The following is an 18,825-nucleotide window of genomic DNA, read 5'->3' as shown; positions in this document are numbered from 1 at the left end:
TCCTCACAGTGGTTTAGAACTCAAAGAATGAATTCTAAATTACATTTTTCTTTCCTCACATTCATGCTACTTTCACACCCAGACCCTTTGATTTATAATGTATTACAAAAATGCTCAGAAAGGAAGGTCACGAAAATTAAAATACAAAATATTAATTTTTCAAGTTTCGAGATAAAAATATGTCTCGTTATTTTTATTTTTTCAGAATTCTTTTAAAATGCTTTTCATAATGTGATATGGGTTTTTATATTACAAATATTCTTCACTTTTTAGATTATTCATATATACAAGTTTATTTACATCATAAAATTTCTAAATAAAGTACAATATTACGGCATGAAGTAGAGGCTTTCTATTTAAAAAAGAACTTTTCATAAATTTTCATAAGAATTTCTATTTACTGATCGGCAATGATCCAAAAAAAAATTAAAATTTTATCTACAAATATTTATATAAAAATTGTTTTGATTTGGTTCATTTTGATGACAACAGCCTACGCAAAAACAAGTTGCGGTCTTGGGCAGTTAGAGTTCTTACAGAAGTGCTTGATGCCAATGAAAGGCACTAATTTTTGTAAATCCCCTTTAAAAGAGGTCGTTTTCTCGTGCTCAGTCCCCTCGGCCGCAACGTGGATCAATTTTTCAGTTGTGTCTTGGAAAATGACGAAATTGAGAGATGAACGGTGATACGTAGATTGCTTACGTTCCCGCGTCTTCCCGTGTTTTGTACGGCGGTTGTGCTTGTGGTAATGGCTATCCGCATACGTGTGATGGTTAGGAATACTGGTTGAATAATCATTGCCCAATAAATCGTTCAAATCAAATTTACAAAAATATTCTTCTGTCAAGTCCGGAATCAGTTTAGTGTGATTTGAATATCCGAATTTGACTTTGATTTTCGGACAAGCGGTATTGACGCGTACTTTCCACGCACGTGCTGAGGTATTGTCTTTGGAGTATAATTTTGAAGTATGCTGGTGCTCATTCTTTTCAAAGAGAGCCGATTTTTCACCATTCTGAAAGGTCCATTCATCTTGAGTGTCGTCTAAGAAACTGACGTTGTGTTTCTCGAAGACGTTGCAGCGGAATGGAGAATCTGGAACATGACATCCGTTCACTTTAACATGGATTTCATAGAGTCCTGGTTCATGTAATTCATAGAAGACATTATAAGAACCATTACAGTTATTTTTAACACCGCACTTTTGATGAATATTTTCTTTCTTGATTGTAACATCAACTTGGTCTTGTTCAACCCAACTGGTTTCACCGCAATTATTGCGTGTAATAAGTTCAAATTGTGTGGCTTCGTCTGCTATAGCGAATCGAAGTCCGATCCCTTTGGCTCCTGACTTTGAAGCAGATGCTCTGCCTTCATCAATGCATCCATACTCGTGGATCATATTGTAAAGGGAAGTATCTTCTCTAGCTTCATCCACAACAAATCTTAAACAACTTCCCATATCCAACATACTTGGTTTCAAATAGTTCAAATTGTCTTTCTCAGCTTTCAGATTTTCTGCTTTTTCATTTCGAATGTTTTCTACGTGTTGTAGTAATGCTTCCTTGCGTTGTTCGACCGCTCGAACCAAATTGTCGCAAGCGCGTATGATTTCTTTACGTAATTGCTCGATGTTGGTGTCCAGCTCGTTGAAGGCCCTCATGTTGACTGTTGAGTCTGTTATGAAATATAGCTCTGATATCTCCTCGCTAAAACGAAAGTAAAAAGAAAATGGAATGGTTAATTCATGTTAATTTATGCAAACATCTTCACAATAGATTATTGAGCTGCATAAATTAAAACAAACCACAGGCTATTGTTGGATATTAAAAACAAGGACTTTCCTTAAAACCCTTTTTCATTACTAGTGAGATGTAATATTCTTGTTGCTTCAGATCTTCTACAAATTGATACTTGTGTACAGTATCAGATTTCAAATAAACTGTTATACAGTCAGAACTAGGCACAAAAATGATGACAATTTTTTTGATTATTTGTATATAGGACAAATCAATATCCCCTTATTGTCATCCTTGCCACAAAAAATTGACGAAATAAGATCTTTTATATGCCTTCAAACATTTTATCTTGCATTCCATGGACCTGAGTAATGTGATTGGTCGGGATTCATAACAACCATAATTTTCGCCTTGATCCCCTAATTAGACTTTATATGACTCGTGACCAACATATTTTTGCAAACAAAAACTGTTAGATAATCATATTTTTGTTTATATCAGGCTATTTTTAGCCCTTCCTCATCCAAGAATGAATACTATGTTTCACAATTTATCCTTATTTGATAAGTAGAATACATAATTGTTTAATCCAGCTATAAATCGTTTTTATTATTGCCCTGATATAATTTGCTACTTAGCAGAGGTGTATATTTGAAACATGGAAAGTCCTTGCCTTATTCCCCCTACCGCGAAATTCACATCAATTTTTTGGAACGAATTCGAGACAGGTTATGCAACTTAAGCTTAACAGTGAGGGCCTATTCATTATTGTTCCGCAAAATAAAGCAATTTCATCTTTTTTTCTCTTACCTGCTATGAGTGCTCTCTTCTCCTGAACTGTCCAATCCGCTGTCTGCGCCTGATTCATAAAGTGTATTGATCAATTGTTGTGAACGTGTGCTCAACTTTCGTGTTCTACGATGTGTCTGCATTTCTTCTGTCTGAGTTTTGATGATTCTTTCTTGGTTGGTTTGAATGTTGCTTTCTTAACCTACAAGAGGTGATTGAGATTATAAATGGTGATGAATTTTTCTCTTACAACTCTATTTATCTCCACACAGTGAGTGATGACAACCCCCTATTATAATCAAACAATCAGTCGCTTCCGTCAAACAACAATAGAATTGATTATTAAAGTTTCTTATTAAAAAAAGTAACAATGCTAATCAACATCGCTTATAGTGATACCGCCATTTTTCTCTTTTCTCTCCATTATTAGCTAGAAGAGGAAATTTTACTGGCTAAGAGCACGTGACTGTCAAATTAATAGGTGATGACTTCATTTGTATTGCGAAAGAGCATAATTCATAAAAATCTTAATAGTGGTTGTATTTTCCCTTCAATATCCAGAGGCATTTTCCTCGTTCGAATTCATTGCATAAGAGATCACCCTGCCTTTAGAAGTACCATAGGCCAAAATAATGGCCTTCCAATTATGAAAGAAGAAAAATCCGTGCACTTTATCACGACCTCAAAGCTATCTACCGACTACTTGTTTACCATACAAGACATATCTTTTTATCAAAATAATCTTTTTGTGTTTACCTTTACACGTAGGCGAACGAATACAGGCTAAGGGAATGTTGTTCACGTCTAAGCCACCTGCCTCTCAAAACAAAGTCGCTCAGAAGAAGAAGAAATTCAAAGCTTCTCTTTTCTTCAAGCTGGTTTGCTAATAGAATATTTTCCAGCAGAAAATTTCCAATGAAACGTAACGAGATGTTGAACAGTAAAACGCAAAAGACACTAGGGTGTTATTTATTCAATCTCGTTTGAACGTTTCTTATTTCTGTTCTTTCTCTAATTATTATTTGCTTTCGAAGTGATCGTCTTACACGACCTCAGTTTTTGACGTCAGACTCGCGCTGGTTCAAAATACAAAAACACAGCTCTCCAATTTATTCTTACAGTAATAAAAAGGACGATCTCGCCTTGTAGTGTTTTGGAAAATAATCAGTTTTAATTAGAAATGTTTGATAAGATTCTCTGCTCTACTCTTTTCTATTTTGATAAATCTGACTTGCTGTGTGCAAGGCGCCATTCAACATCTGACTACCCAGTAAAACTGTTCCAACAACCTACTTCATGTTAAATATACGTGCCCGCCTTCCCTGTGAACGCATTGCTCGTTTTCTTCATTCATAATATGTACTCACAACATGTAGAAATCCAGAATAACTTTTGGTTGTAATTAACAAACTTTTAGCAGATGCTCAAAATCAAAGTCTCCTTAAATTCTTTCAACCCCAATAGATTAGTGAAAAAATATACACGTTTTTTATAAGAAAATCCAAGATTTTTGAAGCCTTTGGATGTTCTTAACTTTTTGAGTTTTAAGCCTAAAAATTTTCTTTATTTCACTATTTTGGTCCATTTTCATAAGAAATTGGTGTTTTAGAGTCCGCAAAGCCTTAAAATGCCCTTAACTTGTTCTTAAGATTTTGGTTATCGAAGCCCTATGTTCTTATATGGTTTGTTCTTATAAAAAACGTGTTGTAGTACAATAGCAAATTGTCGGAGTTTGAAATAACGCTAGCCATTTGCCAACCTTTTTATAAATGTAACAAGTATTACTTTCATGAATTACAGTATATTCATATGAATATTCACTTCCTATTCCCCAGTAACGATTTTCAAAGCCAGCTCGCCAAAGCTAAGGATTAGTATCTAAGAAGCAAATCGAATATGTCTGATCAGCTGAATTAGAGTTTTTTTATTGTGCACTTATTTTGTTTCTAGGGCGTTATTCAGCGAGATGAGTTCGTCTTCAAGCTAGCAAGAGAACAACAAATCCCTATTGCTATGGTAACATCCGGTGGTTATCAGGTAAGTTTGACCATTTTTACTACTAAAAGGAATGGCCTAACTCACTTCAATAATTATCCATGTATAATGATGATAAAATGATTCAGTTTAGTTCATATCAAACTTGAAATTTGAGATTAACGAACGTACTATTAAATAAAAAAACCCGGTTCATCTAATTTGCATATATGTCACTGATTCAACTTGTTACCATGCTGAGGTATGAAATATTTCCCTGTCTAATGATACGGGAAGCGTATTCAAAAGATTATTATCCTCGATATTCTTGTTAAAATGTCAAAGTTCAATTGCTTATTTCCTAACCTCTGTTTAAGATGACATTCGCCAATTACAACTTTATGAGTATCTCCTTATATGGTCATAATCGTTACTTTGATTGCTACTGGTTTTGATCTAACCATTTATTGATGCTATAACTCTTGGTTTTGTATCCATGAAATTACTCATGGTTTCTTTAATTTCAAGAGACAGCTAATGAGCTATACTAATCAGGCACTCTACCTATTTTGGTAAATCCATTGAAAGTACATTTTCCAAAAATCATTCAGTGCACGATTCTTAAAACCGCTACATCCTAAATCTTGACGTCAAGTGTGCTTATTATTTGTTATTTTAACGCGTACTTGGAAACAGCATGCAACGGAGCTTGCTACTTGAGATCAACTCACTTTCTCTACTCCTTCACACATTTCTATTTTTAATTCATGACACGACTTGACTGACACGAACGCGCGATAACGGATGTGTTTGATGCACGGGAAATCAAGAGGTGAATCGTCCTCCTGTGGTTTTTGCAGTAATTACGCATTTCGCGCATTTGCACTTCATGAGAGAGGTGTAGCGAGAACGGAAGAATTGATAACCTAAACATTCTCTTAAATTCCAAATGTCAAATTACCCCCACTTTCCGGCTATATTACTTGCATTGTAGATAACTTCGAATACTTTGGCTTATTACGAATGACGTCACAAACGGCTTTATCTTAGCATGCATCTCCCCTACTTCTGCTTGCTTGCGTAAGGAGCATTAGCTAACATAAGCTCTTTTAATTACTAATATTCTTTGATAATCACCTAATCAATTCATTAAAAGACAGCATTACAAACTAATTGGGTAAATGCCAACTTTTTCTCGGTGTAATTTCATGTGACGAATCGAAAGTTGATCAAAAGAAGTCCTGGAGTCGCGACAAAACATTATTTTTCGCGGCCTTGTTATGTACTAGGTTATTACGTCAGCAAATGATCATCTCATTCCCAGGCTCTACTATGGAGTGTGGAATAAGTGTTATATGATGGCACACTGACTTGCAGAATGAGCTAAACCGTTAGTCAGAGTTCGTTTCCCAGAAATAGCATTAAGAACAAAACTGGAACTTACCTCAAAACCAAGCCATTTGTTTAATTTATTTCCTCATTTGTCAAAATCTAAATGAGAAATGGAATTGGAACATTAATTTCCCCTCATTTTCTTTAGTTGTTGACCAGAATTCCTCGTGCATTATTTATCAATATGTTATCCCACTTGATTCACAATCTGTTCTTCGTTTTATGTTTTGCACTCTAAATATCATTCTTTCTTTTTTTGCGGCTTCTTTTGAGACTTGTTCTCAATGACGAATAAATCACCATTCAGAACACACTCTCAACAACTCACTATAAGAAATTCAAAGACTTTTTTTCAAGAAACATTTAGCACATTTTGACGTTAATTCCCTTGTGTTTTTGTTTAGTTGTTGGAGTAGGAATCTGTTGGTATTTCAGTCCAGCTAATTGTTGCTCTTTAAAAATGTCACCTTTATAAAACATAAGTAATTTCAATGTACAAGGTCTACATCATGTTCTTGCAAAATTTTGATAAATATTCAAAAAGTTTTTCGATTGAAGAAGGATGAGTGAAATGGATTAAGGATGGTTTACAAATTCAAGCCATTCTATTCATATGGGATATTTCTATACAAAAAATATGTTTCCCTCTTTTGGGTGATGAATAAATACGCAGATTTATCCCCCCTCTTAATCCATATTTGTATATTTTTAAGGGAAACTTTTATTTTCTATTCATCCGATTTTGATATTTTATCGAATTGTTTTCATCCGTGAAACATCTTAAATGAGCACTCGAACACGTCCGCAAAAATATAGCTCTTCAGGCTGTCCCTTCCCCTTTCTATTCGCTCTATTACAGTACATATTTCCATACGCAAGATATTGTTACCTTATTCCTTCAAATTTCTCAAATTGAAGAAATTTCTTTACCATTTTTCCTGGCTTGGTTTACCAAGAAGAGAAAATTGTTTAAAAATAACTTATAATGTTGGCTCCTTTAGTCCTTCCTCCTCAATAATGAATGGTGTTGAATTATGTAGTAGTGGGAAATATGACGTCACAATATGGAAAAAGGGGTGGGAAGACAAAATTTGAGAATCCCAAATGGCGTCCTATTAATTCTCAAAGAAACATGCTGTTTTGGCGCGTTTCTGTAACCATAATACTCAAGTCTGTCCCGTCTATTGCTTAATTAGCAGAAATTCAACAATAAATATTGAAATTTCAAACCAAACTGACCAGCATTTGGATTATCTTTTTCTATTTGTTTACCCCGTCTTCGAAAACATTTAAAACACGTGATAACAGTCTAAAAAGACCATAATAGCAACTCAAACAAACAAATATATCCATTACACTGGGATTATCGGAAATCATTAAAAAAAATGAAAATCCTAAACTAACAGTCTAGATTCGATCTTTGACCTACTAATCGTCTTATTCCCAGTATAGTACTTTTCAGTACTCGATTGCAAGACACCCCCTTCTCACAGACCCACTGGGAACCCTTCCCACTGGAAAAATTGGCAAAAATATCGTCCCCGGTGGAAAATTTTTGTCCCCACTGAAAATAACCAGATAAGCAAATCCTTACTGCGAAATATTGTTCTATTTATTCCATCCCCACTGAATTTTCTGGCTAGAAAACAATAGAATTCAAATTCCCAGCCATAAAAAATATGGGAATATCAATCCTTATCTAGTTTTGGTCCGTTATTTTTATCCCCACTTGCTGAAAAAATCTGTGAGAAGGGGGTGTTACAGGATTCTTAGCAATGCATTCAGTCATTTCGCAATATTACAATTTTATGATTATTTTTTAACCAATCAGCGTTCAACAGCTAATGTGATTGCCAGATCCATAATCAATCTTCATCTTCACGATTTGATACCCAGATGAAATGATCCAGGACACTTACAGCCCTAGAGCTGATCAAATTCTTCGTTCAAAGATATCAACAATCAAGGTTTGCTTGGTGATTTGAGCAGATCTTTGGGAATTAACTCAGTTGTGAGAAACAGCTTGTGTAACAGTTTCTTACCACCATATGCATAAATCTGATAAAGGAAACAAGATTTGCTCCTCGTTCATAAACATTCTTTGACATTAAAGACATTGGATTATAAATTATTTCAATCAAAGAGCGCAGTCAACGTTAAAGTCAAAGTGAAATGGACTCGGATATGCTTAAAGTGTCTGACAGACATATGAACAGACACGGACTGTTCCAAACATTTTTATTAGGGTTATAATTTAGTGACCCACGCACCTATGGTATTTCCTGGATAATTATTTTTGTAGATTTAGAAGACATATTGAAGTCATACTTTACTTTGTAAATATATGGGATTGTAATTTTGATACTTTTTATTTGAAAGACATGAGAATCTTTGAATGTAAAAGCGATTATTTCATTGTTTCAGGGTCGTAGTCTAGATCTCTTTATCGATAAGAGTTTTGGCACAAAAAATTATTTCAGCATCTCCTACTGGTTGCCAAAGCTGTAGCAACATCTGTTCAAGTTCAAAGTATTCAAAACTCCCTGGGGGGGGGGTACTTAGACAAAAATGGGTGCTGGGTATGTGTGGACGGTAAGGGTCGTTTTTTTCAATTTAAATTAGTTGGAAGATTCACGATTTTTAGGAATTTTGTTTTTGATTTATAGTGAAAAAAATGTAAAAAAGTCTCTCTAAGGGTAGGGAATTTTTCAGAAATCGAAGAAAAATTTTCAAAAAAGTCCCTCCAAGGGTCACCTTTTCAGCAAAAATCAGTCTCTCTAAGGGTCGGTTTTTGGAGGTCCCATCCGCACATGCCCCTCATCTGCCAACCCTAGTACCCTCCCTCCCCAGGGCAAAACTTCAATACTTAGCTCCTAACAGAATCGTTTAGTAATATCTGCTTATTTTGTTATCCCTCATGCATATTAAAAAAACTAGTTTTGACTGGTCCAACTAAGATAAGAGACAGCAGTAGGTCACTCGTAATGACGTCAACCACAGCTGGGTTACCATTATGAAAAATATTTTTTTGATTGTGAGATGTCTAGAATGATAGTTCGATATCTGCATTTATTATCCGACGCGCGTAAATAGCGACATTTGATTGGCTTCTTTGCTGTCCAATATTTTCGAATATATAGCTTCCATGGAGGCTACATATTTCAAAAATTGACGTCACACAACCAGTTCAATGACAATTGAGCATCTTCTTTTTGACGTTACGTCACAAAATAAAAATAAGACTTTTGAATAAAAAGCTACCAAGAAACCAGATTTACGGTCTTATAAATTGGAATTATGCTTGAAAACGAGAAATATTTTAGCGATGAACGGATAATAAACCATTTATTTGGACGCAGTCTCATCCAATATGAAAAATATTTTCTCGCACGCCCAATATTTTTGCATATTGGATGAGACTTTGTCCAATGACTGCTTAATACAATTTTTGCAAACAATTACCAAGACAATTTCTAGTATGCATTCTTATGTGTATACTTTGGGGTCGAATTCGGATTTTCAGGTTCCTTAGACCAAAGAATTACAAGTAGAGAGACATTTGAAATATTTAGATTTAAAGGAACTATCAAAGAGCTCTTCTGTACACAAAATCGAGCTAAATTTCAAGTTAAATAGAATTCATATTGGCTTGAAATTAAGTTACCTTAAAAGAAAATCATAAAATTTAAAGCTTAGAACCAATCTTTGTTATGATATCCCTCCCTCAAAAAATGTTAGCCCTCAAAATGTGGATTATGCTCTTCTTTGTCACGTAGAGACTTTCACGTACCTTTGCAAAGTAGCTCCATTTTTTATGGACGTGACCTTGATGTAAATGAAATTATACAACATCATATGTAAACCATACTAAATATCTCTTCCATATTTCTTTTAAATGGTACCCACTCTCCTCTCTTAAATATTTCAAAATCAGTCACGAATTTGTGTTGTACAAGAAAATCACAGTAACGAAGGTCTTCGTGTTCAGTATGACGTCAGCAATACTCCCTAAAATAGCACTGGTTATTTTTTCTCAGTCACCTTTCGATTAACGGTGACCTGACTGCGACTTGAAAAAATGGTACATAAATAGTCTAAGAACCTGACTCCGACTCTTGCTATCAAAAATCAGAAAATCGGATTCAGCAGCATAAAATTTTCACAATTTTGGAATGAATGAGTTTCTTTGAAATTCATCACGAACTGTTGTTAACATCACTAAAAAAAGGGTTTTCGTGTTTAAATTCAGCGTCTGCAAGCTTCTCGAAATATCCTCCTTTGTCGTGCAGGTTTTGAGAACAAAAATAGAATTTGTTCATGATTTTGACCAACGCTTAGTAAGACTCAACAAAAAGGAGAAATAAAAGAATCAAGCTGTTAGGTCAAACTATTTCGACGTAACTGAGTGACTGATGAGCCAGGGGTCGACTGACATGGTTTTGCAGTAGATATTTTTATAAACCTTCGCCCCAGGGAAGCCTTACGCGTTACTTTTTAAACAAATATAGGCGATGTATGTAAAAGCCAAATTTGTCCAAGGTCATGGTTTATATGAAAAAAAAAAAAAAATATCGCTAGAAAAAACCTGCCAACGCATAGTTCGTAGAAATTTCTTTCAATATCATCTACACGAAGTTTCTAAAAAGGAAATGATAGGAAATGGGATAATTTCGATAACGTTGGCTCAGCCAGGGTAGGAGTAAACAGTTTATCGTCCCGAATGTCCCAAACGTTTTGCCGTATACTACCCTTACTGCATACTATATCCCTTAACGGACGATAGCATCGTCTAGTTCAGTAAGATCTTTAAGTTGAGAGGTTTCCATCCAAAAAAAATCCCGAGTTTATACTTCTTGATTTCTAACTTTTCAGGCTTGAATAAGTTTTCTGAAAAAAGAAAAATGAACACGGGCTACCAGCTACAAATCCTTTAATCGGGATTTTGTATACCATTTTCTCCATGATTTGTAAACTTAAAATGGAAGAAATCGAACCATCCTAGAGCACGTGATCCAATGTTCATTTTGCTTCTTCATCTCATTCATTTAATTTTCATTTTCATATTCGCTTGATGATGTAATGTATTCAGTATTCACTGTTATGTTTTGTAACATTACTTACTGTGCAGAGAACGTATCTGTCGTCCACCCACCCCTACATTTTCACACGTTCCAATTGAATTTATTCAACATCACCCCTATTCTCATTGTTATGCTTACGTCACCAGATTTTCCTAAATAATCCCCCGTATAAATGACTAATTTCGAAGTTAGGCACATTTATGTTTGAAGAAAAACTCTTCCAGCCACCTTGTACATCGAAAGGGAGAAAATCTTAAGTTGTTTTTCTTTTCGACTGATTATTCTTAATGTATAATGGTTTAACACTTAAAGGACTCCAACGGTGCACTGGTCGGGACTTAACATAGTCTATTTGTTTTCTTCCTAGTTGCCACGCAACCATCCTAAATCTCAAAACGCGACTAGTCTAGATGTATCATTTTTGAACTTTTCAAAGTAATAATCGACAGTGACGTCACGTTTACAAATTGTCAAAGATATCTATCTTCCCTTCTATAGAATCTCTTTCCCTTGTCTTCAATTGTCAGCTTATTTTGACATCTCTTCAATGAGATGATGAAATATTAAATTTAAAATCCTAGTAGAAAAATCTGTTAACATTTTATTGCTATTTTGTTGTGGAAATTTTAATAAAACTTTGCTCTAGCCCTGAATCTCCATCTTTCATGAATTTCTATGCAATGGGGCACCGCCGTAAACAAAAACTTTTTCGGATTCGGGTAATCATTTTCGAGGAAATTTTCTGCTACTTAAAAAAAATATTCTTAGAGTCCTATGTGTCCTACTCTCAACAAAGATTTGGCTTAACATAAGCATGTGACGGTGTGTGGTCCCCTCAAAGCGTGATCATAACTTGCTCAACTCTTCAAACTCTTGACATGCCTTGATTTGTAGATTTGAAATGGAAAATCAAAAATCATTTTTGACTTAAGTACAATATATACTGCTAAATCAGGTTTACGGTTGTATTCTATGGGAAATTATCAAGTCGCGACATTTTTCTCACAATATATAGCGATTGTTCAATACTAAGCAGTAGAAACCATTATGTATGAGTCATCTGAAAGTAGTATTTTCCTCTTTCGTAACTTGTCAAACATTTTTTCTCCCCACCTAAACGAATTGACTACTTGACAGTAATGTTGGTAAGACTTCCGTATTGCAAACACAAGTTAAGAAAACTTTGCGGAGGCACTTTCTATTTTTTGCGTAAAAACATTTTTGATGTGGGTAGGTTTTATCTTTCTCAAAATAGATTTCTGTCAAATGCAAAATTTACCTTTAAATTTGACGCCTGTTGAACAAACGTATTTACGAAAAATATACTAAACTTTATTTGAAAAGAGTACATTCAAATAAACCCTGTTTTAACCCCAAGCTTTTCCGATATTTGTGGCCCTAAGGTTGTTGGAACAGCCCATTGTCAATACCTATCATGAGTCAACATTTGGAATGATTGGATAATTACTGAGGGGTTAAATTTGTTTTCGAAGTGCTCATACTTTATGGCGTAATCAGCGCTTTGCTGCAGTAGCGCCAGACTGGTTGGGTTAGGCCCGGTTGGAAAAATTGCCGAAACCCTTCTTTCTGTTGGTTAAAGATGATATCGTCAAGTCTTCTGTACGAGGGGTCTGGGAAAAAAGTCGAAGCCTGTTTCGCATTCGTTGAAGTTGTTTTGAACGCTTTATTACAAAATATTTCTGCAATCATGTTGGCTGAGAGGCACTTCATCATTAACGGTTGTTGTAAACAAGTTTCAAAAATACGCTATGAAACTCTCAAGTTTTTGTGGTGAAAAAGGCCTCCAAAAATCTCAAGAGCCCATTCTTTCTGGCTTGTGTTGTTGAATGCTGTGGGTAGAATGTCTCATCAAGGAATTCATTGTAATTATATAATTTACTTAAATTTAACATGAGGATATGTGCTCCATCTTCGAAAGGTTAAATTTCAGAGGCAGCTACACTGTAGTACTCACGGTATTGTTGGACCTACCTCTGGGTGCCCCGGTGGAGGTCCTATAAATTAACCCATGTCCGTTCGTCCGTTCGTCCGTTCGTTCGTCCGTCTGTTACCAGCTTTTCTCAGGATTGGCTCATTAGTTTTTTTTTATTTTTGGCACAATGATGCAAAATGGTAATGCCCAAAATGTGACGGAGCCCGATTTCGCATTAGTTTTTTCTGATTTTTTGCAAAAAGATGCGTATTAGCAATGCCCAAAACTTGGCCAAGTCCGATTTTTGAGAAAAAATCTTTTCCGGTCGAAATGCCGGAAATATGCAGGAAATCGTCATTTTTGCAGATTTTCATCGGACTTTTTCCTTATATTTCGTTGTTTTTTCACACAAAAACATTATTAATAGCAATGCCCACCATGAAGCATGGTTCAATCGTCAATAGAACTGAGTTTTGAAGCCGGAAATTTTTAAAAATCGCCGGAGCAGCTCATTTTCGCCGGAAAAACGGTATTTCTTGATTTTCTCGAGCTGTTCTTTATATTTTTTATGAAATTTTGCACACTGATGCAAAATGATAATTCCTAAAATGCGACGGAGCCCGATTTTCGAAAAACATTTTTTTCCGGACGAAAAAGCCGGAAATATGCCGGAAAAACTGGTTTTTTGGCATTTTCTCGAGATTTTATCATTAGTTTTTTCTGATTTTTTGCACAAAGATGCGTATTCGCAATGCTCAAAACATGGCCGAGTTCGATTTTTGAGAAAAATTTCTTCTGGTGGAAAATGCCGGAAATCACCGTTTTTGCAGATTTTCATTGGATTTTTTCCTTATATTTCCAATTTTTTTTACACAAAAACATTATTGATAACAATGCTCACCATCAAGCATGATTCAATTGTCAATAAAACTGATTTTTGCGACCAGAACTTTCTATTTATTTTTTCCTTACAACCCTTTCCTCTCCCCCCATCAACAATCAATGATGAAATTTTGCGTTATACATTTTTGCTAAACGCTATATTTTCTGACTGATTTTTTTCATTTTTCTCCTCGCATTGCTATCTAACTTTCATCATCAGGTAGGTCAATTCAGCATCTAGCTTGTTTCCCTACGTTGAATCGAGTCTATATTTTATACGTTCAAGGTCCACTATAATCTAGGACTTTTAGACAGTCTTTCGATTGTTTTCACGGGATCCACAGACAGCCGACTCGGCTATCTATGACCTGATGAAATGAACGGACATCGAAGGATGGGAAAGATATAAATATGGCCGCTACTCCTTGTTTTGGAATCTGAGACCAATTTTTAAGTTACAATTCTAAACTCTGGCTGTAACAGAGGATAATTTCCATTCTTTTATCGTGATATTTCAATCCAATTGTAAATATCGTACTTAACTTGTAGTGGATCAATCTCAAATCCTGTTTATCGATCAGTGAGGTATGGTCAGAATGTCGAACACTGACAGGGTTGACGTCATAATGCTATTGTCCAGTTGATTGATAGAATGGATAATTGAAGAACCATTGTCCATAAAGTAATGCATTCTGTCAAATATACATAAAGAGACCATTAGGTTAGGTAAGCCATAGGTTTAAGATTTTAATCATATTATTCACGGATCATATTATTTCTTTCAATGCGGAACTTGGTATTTCCGAATTTTTCCTCGAGTGCAGCCTTGCCATATACTCTGCAAACTGGCTAACCTTCTTGTCAGGACCCAGTTTGGGCTGTGATTTTTATTTTTTTGATCTGTTTTTTTGTTGGGTCTCTACGAATGTTTCTTTGATGGTCAACTATCTCAGTTAGGTCAAACGAAAGCAACACAAATCGCCCGCGCCATTTGGGAATTTTGGGAGTTCTACTTTTTATTGGTTTGCTTAGGGAAAAGAAACAATTTAGAAAAGTTTATTCCGTTTAAACACTACTTTTTGATGAAATGAACCGAACGAATGAATGAATGAATAAACTTAACTGATGAATAGCTTTGTTCTTTGCCCCTTTGAACCGAACTGAGTAGGGCAGATTCTTCTCATATTTTCAGATGAAATTTTAACTCTTGGTAAAATTGTGCAAGATATTTTATCAAAACACCACAAGTCACCTAGCGGAAGGCTTTATGAATTCGCCTGTTCTTCGTTTGTCTGTTTGTTACCAGGAATTTCTTGCGATTGTTTTCTTATTTTCATATTTGCTGATACACGTGGCAACGTCCAAAGATTTGGTTTCGAAAGCAAACGTCCTTGGACGGAGATCGACATCCTCAGGGTGTAGGGTTGTACTTAACAAGTAGAAATCATTCGGTTCAGTTTGTTCAAAGCGGAGTTCAAATCATACTACACCACATCGTGTCACAGAACCGGGAAAATTTGGCCAAAATTTCATCCCTGTTGGAAAATATCCATACAATTTCAGCCCTTCTGAGAAATTGACTTTGATTTAACCCCCGTTCAAAATATTCAATTGAAAGAATTATGCGCAAGACCATCCCAATTGAATTTTTTGAGCTTGGAACAATCAAATTTCTATCCCTATTAGGATTTCAAAAAAAATATTTATCGCCATTGTGGAAAAATTTCAACCAGAGCTGTGAGACAGGGGTCCCACACTATTTGAGCCACTCGCAAGAACTGAAATCATCCGAAAAGTTAACCAGGTGGTTGACAAGTTGACTTTGATCCAAGGGTTTTCATTTTCACGTGCGTTTTTTCTACCAAGTGCACCCTCGCGTGTATCGAAAGATCGCTTGGCTTTTCATTTTGAAAAGTTTGCCTGTGTTTTCTCAACACCTTTGTGACACAGCACCATATATGTTTATTCTTTGTCAAGACTTTCTTTTCTCTCATTAGTAAATAAGTGTCCGCGTTGAAAAGTTCTCGAAATGCGATTTCTCGTTTTTGTACCCAAAATGTTTCTACTCGCTTACAAACACCTTTTCACGCTTTATCACGGCACCACAAAGCCTTCCGGGTTTCCTTTCGTTTCGACCACATTTTACAAATTTGTTGATCAGATTCGAAACCCATGTGTATGCGTGATCATTCATTCACGTTTTTCACGGCTTCATTCTTTGAAGTAGAGGATTTTCCTCACACAACCTTACCTCAAGAGCATGGCCGCAAATCCTGTTTCAAGTTGAAGGAAGCAAGCACTTTTATCTACTGGTTACTTTATTTGACTTTGACAGCTTTGCTTTTGTCACGACTATCAAATGATCCCAATGATTTTCTTCTTCCTTTTAATTGGAAATTTGAATACCGAGTTCGCGATTTTATTTTAAGAAAATTTTCTTTAATTGGGGGTAAATATATCTATTGTGATTGTTTTAAGAATTTACTTGATGCTAGATGAGAGGGATGTTTCGTCATTAGGTAGAAATTCAGTTCACCTTCTCTTGAAATGATTCTATGGCTGTAAGAACCATCTCCCACTCTAACTTGTGTAAGTTATCTCACTCGCTCCTTATTCTCGATTTCCATCGATTTGAGTTAGAGAGAGTCTACAGAATGAAAATGGATGATACGTAGATTTGAAGGTTTTGTTGAGACGCAGTCGGAGAGTTCATATCTCCTTAGTTTTGTGGTTGGTTCGTTGGACAGTTTTCTATTGCAAATCTTATTTACCGCCTTTTTATAAATAAAAAACATCTCTCGCTCAGTTTCTATCGATCTACAATCAAAAAAATATTTCAAAATATAAAGTAAGAGGTCTATTTTACTTGATCAAATTTTAATGAATATCTTTTTCAAAAAAATTTTTCAGTTCAAGTTCCATGTAGTAAGAGAGTCATCATCATATAATTGTGGCGAGTGCGTGATTTTTGGCTAAGTAAAGAATAATACACTGCTTATTTATCATGAACAAAAATAAACGATTGGTATCTGTTTATGTTTTACCGCCCGGCTCAAAACCGATTGTCCGGGTTGAATGTCCGGAACAGTCGATTGAAGCACAACGATTGTTTAAATTATGTTGTGATACTATTCAGTTGTATGAAAGCAGTCGAAGATTTTTCGGATTATTTCGTGGTTTATTACACCCGGTGAAAAAATACGGAGACAGTGAACTAATTATGTTACCCGTCAAAACATACCCTATTTCCATACAGAAATGGTCTTTCGATATCATTCAAGAATGTAGGCTAATCAAAACAGATCCAATCGCTATCAGACTGCTTGCTCTACAGTACAAATGTGATTTAGAAATGAAACGAAAACATCCAACCAAGGAACAGTTAACAGACTTAAAATCTTTCGAGGACCCAGAATTCACTTGTTATAAACAGTATTTGGATTGTGCAAGAAGAATCCTTGATTACACGTGGACAGTCGTTTTGGGAGTGGAAGTTGTCCAAAAAGTCAAACTGGTGACGAATATTCTGCAGAAAGGGAGCAAAGTGGATTTGGCGTGCACGCCCAAGAAATTGATCATTATCGGGCGTATGTAATCCCTACCTTTCTTGGGTATATTATAGAGGGGGTCTGATCTGGGAGCATGAAGTCAGGGGAGTCGACATTTTTTAATCTTGTGTTTGGGGTATAAATAACCTTTTTTGAATTGAGATGCTCTTGCTTTACTAATTAAGTTGAAAATGATTGTCAACAACAACAAAGTGCTTTTGCTTTACTTCAGAAAGATTTTTAGTAGCATAAAATTCGCTGCACTTCAGTTAATTATCACGTTTAAATTTGGCAAGTCAGTTTGTAATTAAATAGGCTTTTGTGAAGTGGAAATTTTTACTTTGAATTATTTTTGGCGACTTTTTTGCTTTCTTGTTACAGAATCATTTGATCTAGCAATCCCTTGGCGAAAGATTCGACGTTTTGCTGAAATTAACGAAACAAAAACAATCAGTGTTGAAATTTTACTGGAAAGCAAAAACTTCACTTGGATCGAGTTCAAGACAATACAAGGAGTTTATCTTCTCCAAGTGCTGGCTGAATACATTGAGACAATGAACGTTAAGTTACAACCACCGGTTTTCAAGCAACCTAAATTCGTTCTTGATGAAGAAGAAGAACCAAAGAAGAAAATCACTTTCACCATGCTGAAAGAAGAATTATTCGGTGCCGGCAAAAAGAAGAAAGAAGAGGATAAAACATTCTATCAAGATTTCGATGCTATTGATGTGGTGACGTCATCAGATGAAAACGAAAGTGAAAGTGAGGAGGATGAGATTTCAATGACGTCATCATCGAGAAGAAGCTCCATAACGAGTCAGTTTTCAGCCAAGAAATATTTGACGGCTGATGATGGTCAAAAACCAGGACCATCGAATACTCCCGACCGCGTCTCCAAGAAAACTGAAAGTCTCCAAAGTGCTAAATCAGTAAGAAATGAAGGGAGTTTGCTTGCAGTCCAAAATGACAACACTCTGAAAGATACTGAATCCACATCAGCAGGTGGAAGTTTTCTTTACATCAACGACGATACAGGATCGAAGAATGACAGCCTTCTTGACATCAACGAATCAAACATGAGGATGGGCTCAGTTATCAGCAATGCATCTAACTCTTCATTCATCTTTCGCTCCTAGAAAATACTATTCATCAACAAATATCTTGTCAATAAAAATTTGTCAGCAAGTAAAAGCGATTCTTTCGTCCCTTTTACAGGATCGAAGAATGACAGCCTTCTTGACATCAAAGAATCAAACATGAGGATGGGCTCAGTTATCAGCAATGCATCCAACTCTTCATTCATCTTTCGCTCCTAGAAAATACTATTCATCAACAAATATCTTGTCAATAAAAATTTGTCAGCAAGTAAAAGCGATTCTTTCGTCCCTTTTTGCCGACGAATGTTTTACTGATGAGACAGTGAGTCAGAGAGTTTCCATTGGCAAATTTCCGGAGCTGCTGTTAAACTAATAATACTTATTGAAGGA

General features: G+C 35.5%; 3 protein-coding genes across 4 annotated transcripts in view; 2 read left to right on the top strand and 1 right to left on the bottom strand.

Annotated features, from left to right (window-relative positions):
- Positions 1 to 8,297, top strand: part of LOC136819244 (histone deacetylase 11-like) — a 33,371-nt gene extending 25,074 nt beyond the window's left edge. The window contains exons 13-14 of the mRNA XM_067075461.1: positions 4,479 to 4,565; positions 7,726 to 8,297. Coding sequence (XP_066931562.1) covers positions 4,479 to 4,565; positions 7,726 to 7,794 — 156 coding nt within the window. The 3' untranslated portion in view covers positions 7,795 to 8,297. The remainder of the gene's footprint in view (positions 1 to 4,478; positions 4,566 to 7,725) is intronic.
- LOC136819242 (uncharacterized) lies at positions 156 to 9,703 on the bottom strand. 2 transcript variants are annotated; one of them, XM_067075457.1, is made up of 4 exons: positions 9,685 to 9,703; positions 5,947 to 5,993; positions 2,550 to 2,730; positions 156 to 1,709 (listed from the first exon to the last, which is right to left on the bottom strand). In XM_067075457.1, exons 3-4 carry the CDS (start codon positions 2,669 to 2,671, stop codon positions 494 to 496), a joined length of 1,338 nt encoding a protein of 445 aa, XP_066931558.1. In that variant the 5' UTR covers positions 2,672 to 2,730; positions 5,947 to 5,993; positions 9,685 to 9,703; the 3' UTR covers positions 156 to 493. The 2 variants fall into 2 exon arrangements, with proteins under 2 accessions (XP_066931558.1, XP_066931559.1); XM_067075458.1 differs by lacking the exons at positions 5,947 to 5,993; positions 9,685 to 9,703 and adding an exon at positions 3,285 to 3,417.
- A 7,030-nt stretch (positions 9,704 to 16,733) lies between these two features.
- On the top strand, positions 16,734 to 18,535 carry LOC136819301 (uncharacterized). The gene is made up of 2 exons (XM_067075546.1): positions 16,734 to 17,377; positions 17,720 to 18,535. The coding sequence occupies exons 1-2, from the start codon at positions 16,795 to 16,797 to the stop codon at positions 18,472 to 18,474; spliced, it is 1,338 nt and encodes a 445-aa protein (XP_066931647.1). The 5' UTR covers positions 16,734 to 16,794; the 3' UTR covers positions 18,475 to 18,535.
- Positions 18,536 to 18,825: the final 290 nt, after the last annotated feature.

Source organism: Clytia hemisphaerica, unplaced genomic scaffold, assembly GCF_902728285.1.
Source record: "Clytia hemisphaerica strain Z4C2 unplaced genomic scaffold, Clytia hemisphaerica genome assembly, whole genome shotgun sequence".
Lineage (NCBI taxonomy): Eukaryota > Metazoa > Cnidaria > Hydrozoa > Leptothecata > Clytiidae > Clytia > Clytia hemisphaerica.
This window is presented reverse-complemented; position numbering and strand designations above follow the sequence as displayed.